This window comes from Pygoscelis adeliae, unplaced genomic scaffold (genome assembly GCF_000699105.1).
Source record: "Pygoscelis adeliae isolate BGI_AS28 unplaced genomic scaffold, ASM69910v1 Scaffold54, whole genome shotgun sequence".
NCBI classification, from domain to species: domain Eukaryota; kingdom Metazoa; phylum Chordata; class Aves; order Sphenisciformes; family Spheniscidae; genus Pygoscelis; species Pygoscelis adeliae.
In genome coordinates, this window is record NW_008824982.1 from 1472172 (window position 1) to 1492076 (window position 19905).

Genomic DNA, 19905 nt, shown 5'->3' on the forward strand with positions numbered 1-19905 from the left:
AAAGAAGCGTGGCCAGCAGGTCGAGGGAGGTGATTCTGCCCCTCGACTCTGCTCTGGGGAGACCCCACCTGGAGTACTGCGTCCAGCTCTGGAGCCCTCAGCATAAAAAAGACACGGACCTGTTGGAGCGGGTCCAGAAGAGGGCCACGAAAATGATCGGGGGGATGGAACACCTCTCCTATGCAGAAAGGCTGAGAGAGTTGGGGTTGTTCAGCCTAGAGAAGAGAAGGCTTCGGGGAGACCTTACTGCAGCCTATCCGGACTTAAAGGGGGCTTATAAAAAAGATGGCAGCAAACTTTTGAGCAGGGCCTGTTGTGACAGGACAAGGGGGAATGGCTTTAAACTAAAGGGGTGGTAGGTTGAGACTAGATATAAGGAAGAAATTTTTTACGCTGAGGGTGGTGAAACACTGGCACAGGTTGCCCAGAGAGGTGGTGGATGCCCCATCCCTGGAAACACTCAAGGTCAGGTTGGACGGGGCTCTGAGCAACCTGATCTAGTTGAAGATGTCCCTGCCCACGGCAGGGGGGTTGGACTAGATGACCTTTAGAGTTCCTTTCCAACCCAAACTATTCTATGATTCCATGTTAGTGTATGCACACAGGCCTGCCTGTATCATTTCAAGTAGAAAATACCTCAGCCAATCAGGAGCTGTGATTTTAAAAATGTATTCCACAGTCAACACATATAACATTGCAGGAACAAGAGACTTAACTCTGGCTCCCTAAAAGGAGACCATTACATTTCAATTCCAAATTGTATTAAACCAGCTCTTATGGGACAGTGACATTCCTGGACTTCAGAATTTGGTGTTACAAATGTATCATATTGTAATTACTTTTTCTAAAGGGAAGAAAAAAAAATCCATTATCTTTTAACATCAGATGGTAGCAACACTGGGTTGCAATTAAATCCTGTCCATGGAAGCAAACAGTTACAGTGTTTTAAATGCCCCATCTCATAAGCATACTATTTTCTATAGAAACAGCTTTCTCTAGATTGCTTTCAATCCTTCTATTTCTCCAAATGCTGAAAGAGGAATTTAAGGATTTAAAAGCTTTGCATAGGACTAGAGGAGCAAGAAGTATTGACCTAGCTAATAAAATACATATGAAATCAGACATCCTTCCTATATACTGAAATATAGGTCAGCCATTTAGTCTTAGTTTTTGTAATAAGCTTTCCTATAATAGTTACTACAGCATAATACAGAAAATGGTATATGGTCTTGCCAGTGACTATGATTCCATATAAAATGCTTGCTCTCATGATTCCCCAATGCTTGGGGGTCAACAGAAATCAGACATTAAAAAGCAGAACTAAATAACTTTCACACCTATCACTTCAACTTAAAAGATACAAAGGAGGAGCTTCATATTTTTCCTGTAAAGAAGTGGATTTTCTGAATGCACTTTACAAAGTATATGTATTGTTCTGGGAGAAAGAGAAGTCAAATCCAACACAACTCAAAATAGGATCCATCTAAGTGCTGATGGAAATCTTGACGTTTCTTAAAGATAACAGTGAGCTGTTGAACAAATAAGACAATACCAAACACAGACTTGTAAATAGGAAGTATTTAAGTAGAAGAATAATAAGTACAAACAATACTGCCTCTTTGCATTGTTCCAAAACTTCCAGATCGCAAACCAACATTTCAGTCACTTCTCGTGTGAAATCAAGTCACCGCTTCTGCTAGGTGAAGTCAAAACATGCTTTTGACAAAGGAGAATCAAATTAATTCTCAATTTTTTTTTTCTATTACACAAGACTTTTGATGCATCTAGTACCACCAAACTGCCTCCCTCTCTTACAAAGGTAGGCACTCTGCCACAACATCTTAAAAGTTTCTCTTCATAACCATATAAAAGTCTGACTGCAAAGGAATTAAAAGAATTCAGACTCAACAATTATTTCAATGTCAGATTGAAAGAGTAAATTTTGGAGTGAGATGCTATCTTGCAGAGGGAGAGATTATTATCACTTTGTTAAAAAGCCTTGTCTGTTAGCATTAATGCATATATTTCTACATTCTTTCAGATAAAACTCGGAACGTTATCAAATAAGAAATATAGTAGCAGTGGTTTTAACAGACATCCATTTTAATCCAGTTTTGGTTTTAATTTAAGGACATACACAAGGATCTCAAATAACACATGAACCTGATGGCAGGTGTTGCCAAGGGATATTTGATAGCACAACATATTAGTAGACAATATCTTATCTTCCCCCCACATACTTGCTTTAAAGTTTGTTCCTGTGTTCATCATTACAGCTGAAAATAAAGTGACTATACTAATATTCTGTGCTAATATAGTGACTTCAGTAGTTCAACCTTCATTGCATAAAGTCAATTCATAGTAGTAAGTACAAATTTACTTTTTAAGAGGCAACCCAACTAGAGCTTGAGAGTGCTGACCTCCCCAAAACAGCAACTAAAGTAGAACCAAAATGTGCAGTTCATAGTTATCTAATACTGCTGTACTGAGGAAGCATGCTCTCACCAATGTTCAATGAGCAGACAAAAAGCTCTGTATCTTGACAAACATTCAAGAATTCACAACCACACAGGGTCTGTCAGGCTTAAGCATGTATTAAGACACTTTGAAAAATTAGCTATAATACTGCTAATGGCATTCATTGTTTTGTTTGTGAATAGTCTTACAAGAAAAAAAGCCTAAGATACCAATTCTATCATTAAAAAAAAAAGTAAAAATGCAAGCTACTACGTGCACTCTTCTGTTAAGGAAGCATGTAACAGAAATGGCTCCTTTTGATTTCCAAATTTTCAAACCAGCATGTGGTAATTAAATGTAGGACTGTCACAAGCCATTTCCATGGTGAAACCAGGGACAACAACTACTTTATGTATCAGTATAGTTTGACTGTACATAGAAACATATGACATTGTAGAAGTTACCTTCAGAGCACATCTACATCTGGAAAATACTTAGAAACAGCTACTGTACATCAACTCCTCACTTTACTATAAAACAGTTTTGGGAAAAAAAACCCAAGCAACAGAACAAAACAAAACAACCTCAAAACCTTATCTAAGAGACGCTGAAGTAAGGTATGCAAACAGATGTCTTTCCTTTTAAACCCAGTTCTAATCCCAGGCTGCACTACTGAGCAGACAGCATCCTGCAGTCTCTGCTGGCCTCTCTCGTCCTTAAAAGGGCTGCTCCCCTGCACTTCCTGCCTCTCACTGCCATCTTTTGGTTTCTCAGAAGAAAGCTAAATTAGTAGTGCCAAACCCCAAAGAGCCAAGAATGTTCTCTTACAGGACCTTGTCATGCACCTCTATCAACTACTCTAGTAGAAACACATATTAATAAGAGCCTGGCTACTATTATCTTAGAAATCTATCTGCACCTTGAAAGTCTAATTTTCTAAGCTTAAACCTCAACCCATTGGACATGCATTTGCAAGGACATGTGAAGGTTCTTCTTCTTTCTGGTAATAATCAGGAATTATCTCCAGCCAAAAACCTTATTTCAAATCTGCTTTCCCTCATACGAAGTTTTAAAATATGAAGACTGAGCATTACTCTTAATTGCTACTACTATGGAAGTTCCAGCTGTACTATGCCCCAAAAGAAAGCACGGTGAGAATGTAGCATCCGTTCTGACATACTACATACCAGAAATCAAGAATACATACTCAGGCCTGTATATCGGCAGCCAGTAAACTAATCTTCCTCCCATCACCAGATATTCTGCCGCAAACTTCAATAGGTCAAAAAAGATGTCACTTAGATGATAATTGGATGAAACGAAGATGTGATTTTCTGTGCTAAACAAAAAATTTACAATTGTAAACATAAAAGCACAGGTAAAAACTGCATTTTTAAGTACAAAAAAAAACCACCCAACCTAAACACAAAACCCCAAACCACAAAATAGCACTATCTGAGATTTGCAAAACTACCTAGGACAATCCAGGTGTACAACTTCTACTGTAAGAAATATGACTTCCCAAATTCCCCTACTGGCTCTTTAGACTATCACCTTTAGTAGCTGTGGAAGTCAAAGAATGTTGGGAACAGTTATTTTGCACAGCATCTTTCTTAAGAGCAATTTACAGTAAAAGGCAGAAGACAAGGAAGGCCGGGCAGTGGAGAAGCCATGTGTTACCTCTGAAGAGAAAAGAGCAGTGGAAATCCAAGAGAGAAGGTTAAGGTAAAATAGAGGTATTCCATTTTAGACTGATTTTGCAGCTTGCAGGGCCTGAAAAGCACTTTCTGAGAACAGGAAACACAAGGTAATGGTCGCTGACAAAGGCGAGAAATGGGATTTGAAATGTGAACACATGCAAATGATAAGCAGGGAGAACAAAACCAAGGGGATTTCAGGAAGTGACGCACTAGTTTTGTAAACAGAACAAAAAGGGCTTTTCTTCTTTAATTATTATTACTATCATTTTTTTAACTGCTGACAGCCAACCAAGAAATAATAAAGATTCTAAAACTGTGACTGGGTTTCCATTAAGACATTTATACTCTACAACAGACAAGACAGCTTACCTACCTTCTTTCAGCTGACTTAACTGTTTCCCTTTGTGAACCCATTCTGCGAGTAGCTTCTCTGATACCATATGGTGCTACACAAAGCAAATGCATAAGGCAGAGATGAGAACCTCACCCTTTGTCCAAATAACATACACTTATATTATACATACACAACAGTGCACAAACTGTGGCTCATACAAAGTTAAAAAAAAGAAAAGCTTTTACAAAGTAAAAATCAGTAAGGGTCATTTCTTCAAGATCTATCAAAAGTTTCTTGCTCCAAAAGGTTACTTTGAAACTGTTTCAAAGAAAGCCCTTCAGCTGTAAGAGGCTTCTAACAGCCTAGACGTTTGCTACACTACAAAGGACAATGCTTTTGTGTTTTGTTCATTAAAAGATATTCCTTACATTTCCAACATGTGACAAATAATCCCATCCTCTTTTGACAGACATAAACATCTCCCCTATAGCGCTTAGCTAACCGTTTTCAAAATGAAATTGCATATATTGGAATTTCTTGCCAACACATTACACAAATGGTAATTCTCACACAGAGAGATAAGAAGAGCCAGAGATGGCTTTTTCTCATACATTTTTTGCACATTGCTAATAGCATAACATACTTATTTCTTGTTCAACACATTTGTTTTTGTGAGACTTGCTTCAGCATCATGGAAGCACCAATATCACCATTTTGTAAACGCAGAAGTTGCAACACAATTTGCAAATTCAGTTCTAAGTCATATTAATATTCTACATTGTCTTACTGACAAACAGGCCAACTAAAAATTAGCAGGCAACCCACAAAGAAAAAGCACGCTCCCTATTTCTAATTAATATGAATGTGTCATCGTAAAAGAGCCAGCACTAGAGATCAGAAATTGCTGTATCAAGGTCTTTTATTTATTCCCTTAGCCTCTACTCCCTCTCATGCATGAATGACAAATGGTGTTAAGTACACAGGTTTCTAAAAAAGCAGAGGATCCTTTCAAACCACTAGTGCTTCTAGTAGTCAAGCGTATCAGAAGTGCATTAAAATTTCTCTTTGGAAGCACTCCAATAAGCACTTAACGTAAGTCTCCAGAAGTCCTTCAGAGCTGCATGGCAGACTGCAGTGTGTTGCAGATCAAGTCCTAACAGCAGCATGGACCATTCTGGTAAGAAGTCTCTGTGCATCCATAAAGTTATGCCTTTACTGAATGGGACTTCTTCGAAGGATGATTTTCAGCCATATTGATTTCTACCGGTGAGCATAATATTCTCTCCATGGAAGAAAGTATTATCGCCAGCTTTGTTACACATTTATAGCTATCCTTAAAATAAATGCAGAGATGTCAAATGCAGATCCAATTTCCACAGTGCTGCTCTCAACGGTCATCTTTTGTAATATGGAAACTGCAGATCTGAGCACTCATCAAGACATTAAATCAATGTATATAGGCATAGACATAGGCAATAATCTTTTAATCATTGTTATTAGGCAACAAAAAGCATTAACAAACTTACGATCTGTAATGATTGCATCAAACAGCATCCCTTTTCGCCATATTGGTCTTGAAGAATCAGAAACTAGTGCATCAAGATAATATTTCTCTAAACCATACTGTCGGAGATTAGCTCTGATATTTTCATCTGGCCCTCTCCATTTCTGGTTCTTTCTGCTTGCCTTGCCTGGGGGAAGGGCGGGGGGCATGGAACGGAACAAAGCATACTCAACAGCAAACTATTTTATAGGAAAAGCTTTCATACACTCTATCATTTATTTTAAAGGAAAAGAATTAAATGTCACATACAAAACCAGAGTTTATCTCCTGCCTTACTCTACTCACTGTCACAAGTATTTGCGATAAACTTCACAAGTAGCAAGGAATAATGAAAATACATGAGAAAAGTTCCGCTGCACCACCTACATAGGGTGTCACAGAACACATTTATAAAAATGTTGGTTTGTAAAATGTTCTCACTATCCATCAGTCATCATCCTGTCCAATAAGTCAGATATACTTTGCACTGCGGTTTTTCAGAGAAGTAAGAATGGGATTAGACTTGCTGGGTTAGGTTACAAGAAGCTTCCTACATCACAGGCTAAGAAAGCACACAGCTGTTGTAATTATTATTCGGAACTTTGTTTTGGTTTTCATTATTCCTTTTATTAAATATTTCCTGCTTAAAAAATAAGAGAATAGCTTAGCTAGGATACATAGAAATTGGTCAATAAAAATAAGCATGACCAAATAAATCCTGTGAAGATTAATGTTGCTTTAAAATCCACTAAATATCATTTGCTACCATCAGTACTCTTAAATTCCAGAGAGTAAGATTTCAGCGGCTTAGAAATATGTAACATACCTAATCCATGAATGGTGTTGTAATCTATATCAGTACCACACACATATGCTCCAAAGTGTGCTGAGGAGATTAGAAGGCCACCTATAAAGGGGAGAAAAGGGGAAAAGTATAAACTGCTGTCATAAATGTTATCTGTGTTAGGATTTTTTGCTCAGGAACTTCAGGAGTTTACACCAGTAGGTCACTAGACCCAAAGCTAGACCCAAGAAAAAGAAAAAAAAAAAAAAAGAATTAAAACTACCAACCAGTTAGAATCACTACACAACTATAATCAGAAATAATAACACTACGTCCCTTGTCTGTTATACCTGATCTTTCTTATCTTGCTATGCCCTATGTCACTCCTTATCTCTGGAGACTGTTCTTAGGATTTTGTTTATGGTTTTCTGTATTTCAAGGCAATAAGATCCTTTAATCATTACACGAACCAAAACTTTTAATTCTACTTTGCAAGCGGCAGAATTTCAAATTGTTGGCAGTTTGAAAAATCACCAAACTAATGGCAATTCTACCGTGTCTGTTCTCAAAGTCAGTCTCCTTAACTGTGTCTAAAATCAAACTTCTTGTATAATGTGGCCATTCCCTGAGTAAGAAGCAATGGTCAAGAACCCTGTAAATGTAAATATCTCCAAGGTAAACAGCAATATCAAAAAAGTTTCTGTAATTGTTTTGCAGTGTGAAAACTATATACAGATGCATTTTTTTCTGCATGCCGCCTATTTTGTCAGTACATTTATCAGCGTACTCATCCTGCAATAAAACTAATTTTTTAATCACAACTATTGTGATCTGCTTTCCTAATTAAAAAAAAAACCCTACCAAAAAAAAGCATGTGTGATTGCCCCTTGAAACTGGGCAATGGTTGAGTAGCCCACAGAAAAGAGCAAATGACATTATCTCTTTAACAGCTTCCAAATGAAAAAAAAGACGTACAGCAGAAGATTACCAAAGAGCTGTGTTGTCGAGTTGTTAATAAGGAGGTATGTAACTAACAGAATGGTTTAAAACAGAACAGTGACTGAGAACAAGGCTGTGAACCCCACACTTCTGATGTCAACTGCTTACGGGTACAAACAGTCCTGCTAAAATAAAGGGGACGATTGCTGCAGGACGAGAGTTGACCAGCACGGGGAACAACGCACAAGCTGGCTGTGCGGGCGACACCAGTTCTCCCGTTCACCGGCAGCGTGGAGGAGCACCTCAGGTGGCTGCATTGCCCCACGCCACCCGCTCAGCAACAACAAATCCCTAGCACGCACTGCGTGCACAGGCTAAAGATCCCATCTCAGGGCACTAGAAAGGTCCTACATCATATGCTAATGAACTGTACCAAAACTGAAGGTGAGGGAGAAAGAAAAAAAAAAAATTCCTCTGCTTTTTCTTGTGAAATGGATCAGGGAAAAGCAAGGTTACTCACCCCAGTGGAGTCACCCATTTCCCTTCTCGGCTGCAATCCCTCAGAACAGATGGGCAGTACCTCCAGAGGGTCAAGACAAATTTAGCTAGCCCTGACCCCAAGTATGGCATACCACCCAGTCCTATAAAAAAAGTAAGAAGAAAGTACTTTGCCCATCTAAGAATGTTTTTAATCACAGGGGAAAAAAAAGTTAGGAAAACATGAACTTACAGCTTTCAATAAGTCTCAGCTGGTACTAGTTCAATTGTGTTCACACCGAAGGTGCACGAATACTTAAATACTCTAATATGGCCAGCCCTTTGACCTACTATATCAAACAGATGTTAATCAGAGAATCATTGTGTCCCCTGATGACTATTAGCAGAATGATGATGGCACAGAACTTCATGCCTTTCTATTGTACACTATTTCCCCCATCTCTTCAGCACGGATGACGGTCTGGTCATACTACTTATCCTCCAGGATGTCAAAGAAAAAATTCCTGTCATTTGCAATTATGCAGTATCACGAATTGACAAAGGGAAAGTAGGGACAAACATCTTCCAAAGGTAGGAATAACAAGCTTACTGAGATAACCAGAACAGATCGTCTAGGATGAAGTACAAAGTATTCAGGTAAAAGACTTAAATTTATTCTTCCAGAAACCTCCAGGCTTCCTTCTGCCCCACACTGAGGAAAGAATATCTAAACAGTTCACGGAAGTTACATTTTACAACTCGGAAACAATCCTTGCCATTCCAATTCTGCTTTACAAAAAAGGGGAATCAAGTCTCCTAACCCAGCCTGGTCAAAAGCAGTTTCCATTCCAAGGACAAAATCCATTTGTCCACTCTTATGCTATTGTGGAAGACTTGTGATTTGGCTCATCCAGCAAAAACAGTTTGTTTCCAACAAGCAAGCACCATTTTGCAAGGCCATTCTAATTTGGTACTATTTACCTTTTCAGCATAAAAACCAGGGAAAAACCAAGCCAGGTATTAAAGTCGCACCAATAAAGAAATCTGAACTGCAGTTTCTTCAAAGTACTCCTCAAATCCTCAATGTATGTTCTTTCCAAACCTATCAGCTCAAACCCACTGCATCACTCTCAACTCTGAGCTACATCCCAAAATTCCAGTGGCAGGACACTGTTGCACTGACAATCTTGAAAATCCTCTGAAGAACCTCAAGATACTATTGAAATTCCTGGGGTTTACTCACCAAAAGTAGGTGCAAAAGCCACTGTTTAGTTGTTAAGTCATAAATGCACTTTACTGACAAACGCTGTGCCACCCAGTATCTCCGGTGTCCCTATGCACCTTTAATCTCCAGCCTGTATATTATAGCTGCCTAATGCAATAAAACCAGGAAAATTGCAATTCAAATCATCAGGCAATTTGGGGAGAATTTTGTATATGTTACACTTTTGAACTGAAACACGACTTAACATTTATCTTGAATTTCTATAGCTTCACCACTTCTATATGATTTTTCTTTCTCTAACTTTACCCTTCCTTTTTTTTCTCTTCAATTTTCACTCCCAAGAGAATGAATGCTCTCAGATAATTTTTTGTGATTTAGGTTTAGCAGATTTTTGTAAAAAGAGACAAAACCATAGACACCGAAATGAAACAAACTGCTTGGAGATGAAGTAGAGGAATTTCCTCAACCTTTCAAAGAGTACTACCCATCTGCAAGGAACACAAGCACAAGGAGGACAAAATTTCATAAGATGTTATTATGCATGCAAAAAATCAGGTCGTATATTAACAAAAATTTAAGACAAAAACATACAGTTCATTGAAGCCTTGTGTTTCTGAAAATGTTATATTCCTGGTCTGTTTTCTACGGTACAGAGAAGCCACATGCTAGTAAGAATCTGTCCTACTAGTGACCCTGTAGTGTTGTCTTCTCTCTCCCTAACTTCTCTGCAGTGATTTCTGCAGTGAGTTCTCTCCATCCTCCCATTAATGTAAGTGTTTTTAATTGTATGCGTCTCATACATGGTCTTCTGGATCAAAGTTTAACAAAATCCAGGTCAGAAAGACAGCCTTTGTTATGCTTTTGAAGAAACTACTATAGGTAGCTTAACACAATATACTCTTGTATGATTAAATGGCACAACCTGACACAACAGATCTTCTATTTCACCTACAAAACAGCTGAGTTTCCCTTAGATAAAAAATACTTCTATGCCACACACAACAATACGTGGAATAAAAGCTCCCCCTCCTGGCTTAACTAAGAAAAGTTCAGCTGGGGAAGAATACATGGTGTGAACAATATTGTCCTGAAGACAAGACATGATGGTACAAGGAACTGATCACTATTGAATGCTATTGACCTAACTATTGCTGTGTTGTGCTATATGCCCAGAAGTGCCCTCAGCACTCCTCTAAATAGCCACCTCCAAAAATGCTGCTCCTTGTAACATTCTGAAAGTGGCTGCAGGGAGTGCTCTAGCCAAATTTCAGTTCTTAGTCACTTTGGATCTTAAGCAGTCCATGACACGCATGAATTGGTGTTTAAGCCATGTTACATAAAATAATACAGTGAAGACAGACTTGTCAGAAGTGTAAAATAAACTGTTTACATCTTCTGAAGTTAGCCTCCCTCTCAAGTTAACAAAACATTCATTTTATAATCACTGCTTTGCTTTTGGTATCATCTCAAATCTCAGTCGAGCACCAGAAGCCGCTGCGCCAAGTAAAAGTGTGGTGTGAGCAGTAACACAATCTCCCAGTTTTTCCCACCAGTAGAAAAAAAATATATACCTGTTCCAACAAATGGATCATATACAACATCGTTGGGTTTTACTCTCCCATGGTTTGCCATAATGAACGACAGGCAGGCATCCATGCTAGTATTTCCAATAAAGTGCCTCTTTTTTACACTGTAGGACTCGATAAGTTCTCTTTGGCCATCTGCAATCTGTTGAAACATTTAAAATCACTGTCAGGTCTTAAATACAAGATATAAGCAGACAGGCTAACAGACTTGCTTAAGTGACACCATCCAACAAACAGGTAACTCTTCAGTTCATAACACATCACTTTGCTTTCTGCCATCTGAAAATATGACAGACTTCTTTCCAAGCAACAGATATCTTGGTTCAACACCTAGATAAATTCTTCAAGACAGAGGTCAAAAATATACAAACAATTTAGAGGGAAAATTCTTCTGAAGAAATAGCAATTAGAGCAACTTTGCTATTATTCTAGGTATCAGAAAAACAATTCCTGGCATTTCAGAGTTAAAAGAATGATGAGGAGCAGAAATGCATGTTAACACGTGCATGCACATACACATGCTTATGCTTAAAGTAACACAGAATTTCCATCTTCACTGGCTTTTCTGTCACGCTCAAAATCTAAGTTTAGGATAGCACTGACAGATCAGAATTTACTGGAAAAACAAACAAAGACCAAATGCTAACATTTTTACATCAGACTTCCAAAATATGTTGAAGAGGACCAAAGCAGTCTGGAAGCAAACACATTCAAAAGCTCTTCCAACACTATCCCCCAGCTCCGGTCAACATCAGTTTTCTGGGTAAACAAAATACACTTGCCTATTTTTTTCAGGTTGGTTTACTCCTTTTTAAACACTTCGGGAATCCAGCACAGATGGGACAACAGCTGCAATGTTTTGCAGTATTGTCACGACCCAGGGTGCTTTCACATTAATCACAGGCATGGAGAATATTCACAGGTGCTAACAGATCACTTGGATCTCTAACTTCTCTGTGCACAGCCCCTGACCATAGCTGTACAACCTCAGCAGTGGTTCTCCCTCCTTCCAGCTGCCCTTGACCCAGGACATTGCAAGCACATATTCCCATCAGTGGCTGGTGTCATTCTGGAAGATGTCCTTTGGGGAGCCACTTCTTCCTCACAAGAAATAAAAGACCAGATCAGATTTCCTCAGGATATCCTAATAATGCAGCAGGTTTGGAGTGCATATACTCAACAGGCTAGAAAGTCTGTAGTAAACACCTCAGACGACAAGCTCCAGACAGTTTTTGAATGTGGTTCCTACTGTACAGACACTGACACTTGTCAGTGTCCCGCGGTGGCAAGCATCCACCTGTGGGCTGGATCCGCTGATGTCCAAAGCCTCAGGGATCAGTCTGTGCCCTTCAGGACCACTTGAAACACTTACAGAATGCTCCAGCGGGGCTGATGCAGCTCAGCGGGGCCACAAGCCATCTACAGTTCCTGTATATCTTTCTTCGTGTTTGAAACAAGCAGTTGGTGCTTTTAGCTCCATCTGAGCCCACAATAATGTAATACACCACCATAGCTGTGCAGTCTCACTGCTGTGTTGAGTTCCCTCAGTGGAGGGCAAGATAAGGTGTGTTCCCAGATAAAACTTCAATTTTTTCCACCTCTAAATTGCTCAATCAACCTGCTTTTTCCTAGTCACAATAAGGACTTTCAAGACTTGCATCAGTGTATTATGCAGCGACAGATTCAGCCATAATTATATTGTCTGCTTCCATTAAAATTCAACACTTTTTTTTTTTACATTTAAATTGAAGAACACTTTCCTGAAAATACAAGCTCATAAGAACTGAAGCAAGTGTACTCACGCACCCATCTACCAAAATACAAATGAAAGGGCTCTTCTGGAACATTATTAGGATCCATTCCATAATCTTCCAAAATCCAGAAGATGTGTTCTGGATTCTTTAAACTTACTTTTCCTTTGAATGGCAGAAATTCAAGGGCCTATACAATAAAGAAGAACAGAGTCAAAAATAACAGGCTCAAATTTTTGAAATAGGCACCCCACAAAAAAAAAAAAAAAAGAAAAAAAAAACCAGAAAACAAACCACAATTCCACCTGTGAGAAATGACAGATTAGGACTACAGGTACATTCTCAATTTTCTCTGGATTTTTGAAATGCCTTTCTTGTGAATAAAGATAGCATAGCTCAAATGATTAAGGATTAGAAATCAGGAACAATAACATTTTTTATTAACTGAACAGAACCCAACTTTAGAGGAAATGAACTGTGCATATTAATTATGCCATTTTCAAGTTATAAAACAACACTGATGATGAACAATGGGATTTAAAATTTCAGTGATGTGCAGCTACACCAATTTACATACTCAGCATTATTTCATGTACACAAAAACTGAACAAACAGGAAAGGGTAGCTACTATTAATACAGATAATTTCAGTCTCTGTAAATGAAGTAAATAGGAAAAATAGCTGCTAAAAATAGAATGTGGAAGAGCAAAAATTAACAGTAATTTAGAAAAAATTCCTAATTAAGATACTGATACAGTTAGGAGGAGAGCAGAAGCGCAGACAAGAGCATAAGGACAGAACAGGAAATCAGCACACAATCCACAGCTTGCAGCTGAAGTCACTGGACTGGCTTGTTTCACATCCTGCAACAATAAATGCCTAATACGGAGATCAAGCAACAGATTTTCTAAAAATCTAGCACCTAACTCCAGCCCTTTGAATGTTATAGTTTTGGGCAATAAGCTTCAGTTTCCCCAGCACACTGGGCTGAAATCAGCAGTGATATTTGTTTGTCTTTGTACATGCCTTACATGATCTGTTCAGAAAAAAAAATACAAAGTCATGAACTTTGAGGAGAATGTTAATTCAGACACAAAGATCTCATTTAGAGCTGATAAGGCATAAGCTGTAAACTGCTTTAAGATCTTTAGGAAACCCAAACTTAAATACACTCAAACAACACCGATAGCATGGAATACGAACAACGTGAATAGATTAAATTAAACGTCAAAGTTCTCTTAAACATCTACTTACATCTATCTTTTTTATTTTCTGTGCTTGCGTCAGTGTTTTATTAAATGTATGAATATGTACTTTGTAAGTAGAGTCTGACTGCAGATATGGAAGCTGAAAAAAAGGCAAAGACACTTTCATTAGTACAGTTGCAGTGCTATTCAGTGTGCTTGAGGAACCATATTATCCAGATTCTTTATATGCATACCATCTTGTCCGTTGGATAGTTCTTCAAAGATGCATAGAGCTCCCCCACAGATCTTCCATGACCCCACAATTCAAATATAGACCTGAAATTACGAAGTTTTTTAGAGTGCAGTCATACAGGGGGTAAAAAATGCCTTGCAGATACTTACTCCCTTTAACCTTCTTGGCCAATGTATTTAGGCTTTGCTTTATGGAGTACTGAAGTGTGTTATTTAACTCTTAGCACATGCTTAAGTTTTATTCTTAACAAGGACACACTTATTTTTAATCCTAAACTGGTATTTCGATGAAGCTTTTTTGTTTGGCAACATATACTAAAAGGTAAATTTCAGTCTTAGTACCCTTGGATATTACCAGACCTTTTTCTGGCACACAGTGATACTAGCGAATGAGACAAAATTCATTTGTACCTATCGATTTGATGGGGTAAGCAAAGGCTGAAAAAGGTCAAGATTTCAGACTTCAGAATAAATTATTTAAGGCTACATTTCTAACCCACATTTACCCTGAAAAAAAGTACATTTTTCACAGTGTCTAATTTTTTTCTAAAGCATCTGCTTCTATCTACTGTGAGAATTTAAACGATATTTCTAGATGGAGCAATGGAAATGCTGGCAGCATAGGCTGTACTAGAGAGAACCCAATATTCATCTTGGAATTTTATTCAACTGTTGGAGAAGCTTTGTATACGTGGGGTTTCTTTAGGCAAGAGTGTACAACCCAAGTCACTGTAGGTAAAACTGAATACCTGACACAAGAAGCACTCAACAGGGACCATGCAACGCTCTGCAGAGGCGCTCAAACTAACCCTGACCAGGACAGCACAGACACCCCAAATTTAGTATAGTCAGACAGCCATACCACAGCTATGCTGCTTCTCATCCTGAATCATACCTCTGAGGTATCTCTCAAGCCTCACTGGAAAGCATGTTATGCAGACACCTCTAAAAAGGACCAAAAGCCGCTGGAACAATCACTCTCTGGCATATTCCTGTGCTCTTGAATTTTCTAGGAGGACCTCTGCTGCAGCGGTCTGGGCTGAGGGCTCAGATACCAGGTGACCATTATTATGGTTATATACGTTATTTTACCATATGTAAAAAAATCAGTTTTTACGTATCACTGGTTTTATCTTTTAATTCCATACACATTTTAAAACAAGCCAGTGACTAAACATTATTCAAGGCGACTAAAACATCAGTGACACTACAAGACAAGTACTGGCTCTGCAGTGAAGAACACCGTTTCAAGACCCTGCATTGATTGTACACTAAGTAAAGAGGACGGGCATGCTACATAATCAGTCCTACAGGCTCCAGTAATGCCTCCTCGATTCTAGAGGTAAACAGAGACTGTTTATTTTAAGACTCCATACAAAATTAATATTTGCCACAATATAGCAGAACAATTTTCCACCACCTACGTTATCATTTACAAGATTTTTCACCTCTTACTTTGCACACACTGTCCGTTTCATTAGTCCCCTTGCCATCTCTTCTGAAGGAATATTGAGAATCCAAAATGGAGACTGAAATAAAGAAAAGATAAGTGATTCAAATACCTAGTGGGAGGATGTCACGTGAATTACACAACTACACAATTCCGTTCTACAAAAACAGAACATGCATGCTGAAGATTAAAAAAAATAAATAAATCTGTTAACTGCACAGAGAACATGAGGATAAAACATTTGAGGTAAAACTGTATACTCAGCTTGAATGTCTGAGAAATTTTATTAGGTATTTCATTTTCCCACCGTATCTTTGACTTGGTAAAATGTTACCATTTGTTTATGCTTCTCTAGATTATTCATCCTCTAAAGACTCAAAACACCTCATTACACACAAGTAGTAACTAAAACACAGTAACGTTCTCTGACTAAGCATTGAGACCAGAATCACACAGCTTCCTAGCTTCACTCTTCCAAATACGCTGTCTCATTGATTTAGAGGCAAACACCAAATTCAAACGGCTGCTGAATGCTTTCATAGTTCGGCTATTCTGAAAAGAACGGAGAGCCTCCCAACAGATGGCACTGTTTCTTTTCACACTGTTAAATGAAGACATCCTGAGGTGCATTTTGTGCATCGTTTACTCAGTTCCAAGTCTTTACTGAAACTGAGAATTGCTCGGTTTTGGAAGATGCCTTATTTTCCTAAGAAACTCCAAAATTTATTCAGCTACCCATATTTAATAAAAATACTATAAAGAACATACTTGTATACCATACATGCACTCAAGTAAAATATTTAGTCCTCACTTACATTTACACGAATTTCCTGCTCGCCACTGAATTGTCCGTCATAAAGCGAGAGCAAAGATGTTATTTCCTAAAATGAAAGTATAAAGGTCAGGCTTTAGGAGCATTAACTAACAGTGGTGTTTTTTTTTTTTAAAGAAAAAAAAGAGCACAGCAGATTTTTGTAACGAGACAATTTCAGAGATAGAACAGCACACCATAAATTCTATTGCAGACTGTGACCTGCATAGGGGTTATGAACAAAATCTTAGAGATGGCAACAGAAAAACAAACGGCGTTTACTACTGACTTACCACAGGAACTGGCAATGAAACATTTGGAGTAATTGTGTGGATAGGGCAGAGGTTCACAATTAAATTCAGCTTGTATAAAAAACAGCTTTCTCAGAGTTCAGTTCTAAAAGAACGAGCCACGAATAATTTATGAAATTTGTACAGTATACAATAAGATCAAGTTAGGCAAATTTCAGTAATCAAATCCCACTGTTTCGCATTTTTCTATTCCTCTTTCATTGAAATCTTTACTGTTCAATCCTACGCTCTCACAACAATATTCCTCTTACAATATTATTCTATCTATTCTTAAATATTTTTCTGACTAATCCACGTAAAGGCAATGCCTCACTAGAAACGCTCTGACCCAGGGCCAGGCCCAGCGCTGAGCATCAATCCCTTTTCTGTTACCTCTCTGTTGAGATACCTGTAAAGCAGTTTTCTTCAGCAGGTGTCTTTTCCAGAGTAAACTAAATCAGAGGCTGTAAACTGAACACAGAAACCAGCAAATCTCCAAGAAACAAGATAGCAAGCAATAATTAGAAAACCACCCACTAAAAAGGCTTTTGAACTGAAATGAGAGGTAAACATTGGGGATGTTTCTCATGCAGCCCCTTCGCTAGAAATGACACGCTGCAGCCTCTGAACGTTACTGGCGAAAGAACACAGAAGCAAATTTTCATATTGGCTTAGATTTGAACCAAGTGGGTAAATAAAAAGATTTCCATGAAGTATCCCAAAAAACGGAGGAAAATAAAACTCCTACATAACACTAGCACGTGACTTTAGCGGGACATTACCCCACTCATTTCCATCTTTCCCTTTGCATAGGAAGGACATAAGAAACGCTGGAAAAAACAGGGGGTTTGCTCCAGGAGAATAAAAGTTTATGCATAACTATTTCATTGTACGGCCCTGGGACAACAAAAGCACCTGAGATTTTACACATGAACGGGTGGCATGCCCACACACTACCGGTAATATTATCTGCAGGAAAGTGGCAAGAATGAGAAGTGGAGAAAACATGGCCTGTGAAGAAAGGCTTGGAGAGAAACGCGATCATGACCTCTACGCATGCCAAAGGCTGCTGTGATAAAGGAAGGTAATAATCCATTTTCGACGTTTACTACGGAGGAGACGAGAGCACCGGGTTCAGATCACAGCAGTGCTCTGGATGAGAGGTTGGGAAGATCCTTCCAAGAGTAAAGACAATGAAGCACTGGAACAGATCTGCCTGAAGATATTGATAAGAAAATATTTGACATGCATCTATCTGTCCATTAGAGACACCCTGTGCTGGAAAACAGGATGCCTGATGTTACCCCTCAGTATCTGACCTAACCAAAGAGAGATCCCTGACTATGGAGCACGGTTTCTTATCGACTAAGAGATACGAAACACAGAACTTCATTCTACAGACACTTAACAACAAATGTGGACTTCAACAAACACCTTCAGCTGTTGTGATCCAGCACCACCACCAGAAGAAAAGCAGTCCTCTCCTATCCCATATGCAGGTGTGGTGGAGATGGAGATCAGGCAGCTGACGCAGCTGAAAAATCTGTCCTTGCTTATTCCGTTAAGCTTTCAGACAAATCGGGTCCCTAATGCAGCTCATCACAAAGCCAAACACGTGGCTGAGCAGTCACCAGAGTACAAGAAAAGGGAAATGGAACTGCTTTCTTCAGCAGCTGTGTCAACCAACTGCAACTACAACCCTGGTGAAAAAAGAAAAACTTTCTATGTTGCATATATCTCGTCTTTTTTTTACTTAATCTGATGACCTCGCCTAAAGAAAAATTGGGTTGATCATAAATAAAAAAATTCATGTCTCGGTTCCCACAAAGCAAATAGTAAAAAACAACGCACAAAAGAAAGCCTTAATGAAAACAAGGAAAATAAATAATGCAATACACATTAAATATTTTAAAACACGTGTAATGATGACCTACCAATTCTGACAAAATAACTCTGCATTTCAGCACTATTTTAAACAATAACCTGGATATCGTATTACCAGTTCTTCAAGACGGTGCCCAAAAGAGCACTTAAGGTATCAAAATTTGTTACAGCGTGTAGTAACTCTGTAAGTCATCATGGGTAAAAAAAACAAATCACAAGTTAAATTTACAAACAAATGGGTTTTCTTATAAACACAGAAATTGAGTATATGCTAAACTAGACATTCACCAAGGACCCATAAAAAACACCAGGGACTCATAAAAAAAATAACAAGGAGCTTCAGATAAGTTACTTTTTTTTTTAAAATAATTTCTGTGAATACCACTTGATAAGATAAAACCAATTTAGTGTCAGGGAACAAACTCCTCACCCCAAATTTTGCAACCAACTGGCATAAACGTGCCAATGACAAGTAGACTGCAGTTATGGACGCAGGACTCGCTGGCTCCCACACCTGACATGCTGCGATCCTGCAGCAGGAGTGGGTCTACTCTCTCTGATCCCGCACCGGCCAGCACAGCATGAACCCTTCCGACCGCATGGAAAGAAACGCTCAGAATTAAAAGCCAAAAGCGAGCCGTCCTCGGTGCCACCGGTGTGACGCCAAGGAGGGAGGCTCGCGACGAGGATGCCAGCCAAGGCCTTGGAGACCCCTGTTTGACCCTGGCATGCGTGCAGGCCCCAGGACTTCAGGGAAGCCCCGTCCTCGCTGCTCCCCAAGTCTTCCTCCAGAAAATGAAGATATCCGCAACCCTCCCGCCTCACGCAGCTCCACGAACACCTGGGACAGAGAAGAGCTCGCGCGTCGCCAGGGCAGCACCGACCATTTACGTACCCACATCACACCCGTGGGGGCAGCTACATACTTTAAACAAACTAAAAAGTCACCGAAACAGGACCTCAGAAACATTTTCATAAACCCATTCTTCCCTCCAAGTTTCCATTTCTTATCTGGAGCCCCAGGCGCTTTGCTGGCAACCTCTCCTGGCTCCAAAGGCTCCCGAGAGCGGCAAGGAAAGCGTCGCCTTAGAGCCAGCACGAAGAGGCTCTCCATGGAGGCTGGGGGCAGGAGGAGGAAGAGGCCTACGCCCGCTGCAACGCTGAGGGGAAAAGAGGCGGCCCCGCGCCAGGGGGTCGCTTGCCACAGGGCACGGAGAGCGGCGAGTGAAGGGGCA

The 19905-nt window shown here is 39.3% G+C and overlaps 1 protein-coding gene across 1 annotated transcript in view; it reads right to left on the reverse strand.

Annotated features, from left to right (window-relative positions):
* TRMT11 (tRNA methyltransferase 11 homolog (S. cerevisiae)) overlaps positions 1-19905 on the reverse strand; it is a 30149-nt gene that overhangs the window by 9418 nt on the left and 826 nt on the right. The window contains exons 2-12 of the mRNA XM_009325675.1: positions 19566-19789; positions 16501-16566; positions 15691-15764; positions 14238-14319; positions 14051-14143; positions 12852-12986; positions 11031-11187; positions 6861-6941; positions 6018-6182; positions 4531-4603; positions 3665-3796 (exon numbers count right to left, since the gene is read on the reverse strand). Of these exons, the coding sequence (XP_009323950.1) occupies positions 3665-3796; positions 4531-4603; positions 6018-6182; positions 6861-6941; positions 11031-11187; positions 12852-12986; positions 14051-14143; positions 14238-14319; positions 15691-15764; positions 16501-16566; positions 19566-19789 (1282 nt within the window). The remainder of the gene's footprint in view (positions 1-3664; positions 3797-4530; positions 4604-6017; positions 6183-6860; positions 6942-11030; positions 11188-12851; positions 12987-14050; positions 14144-14237; positions 14320-15690; positions 15765-16500; positions 16567-19565; positions 19790-19905) is intronic.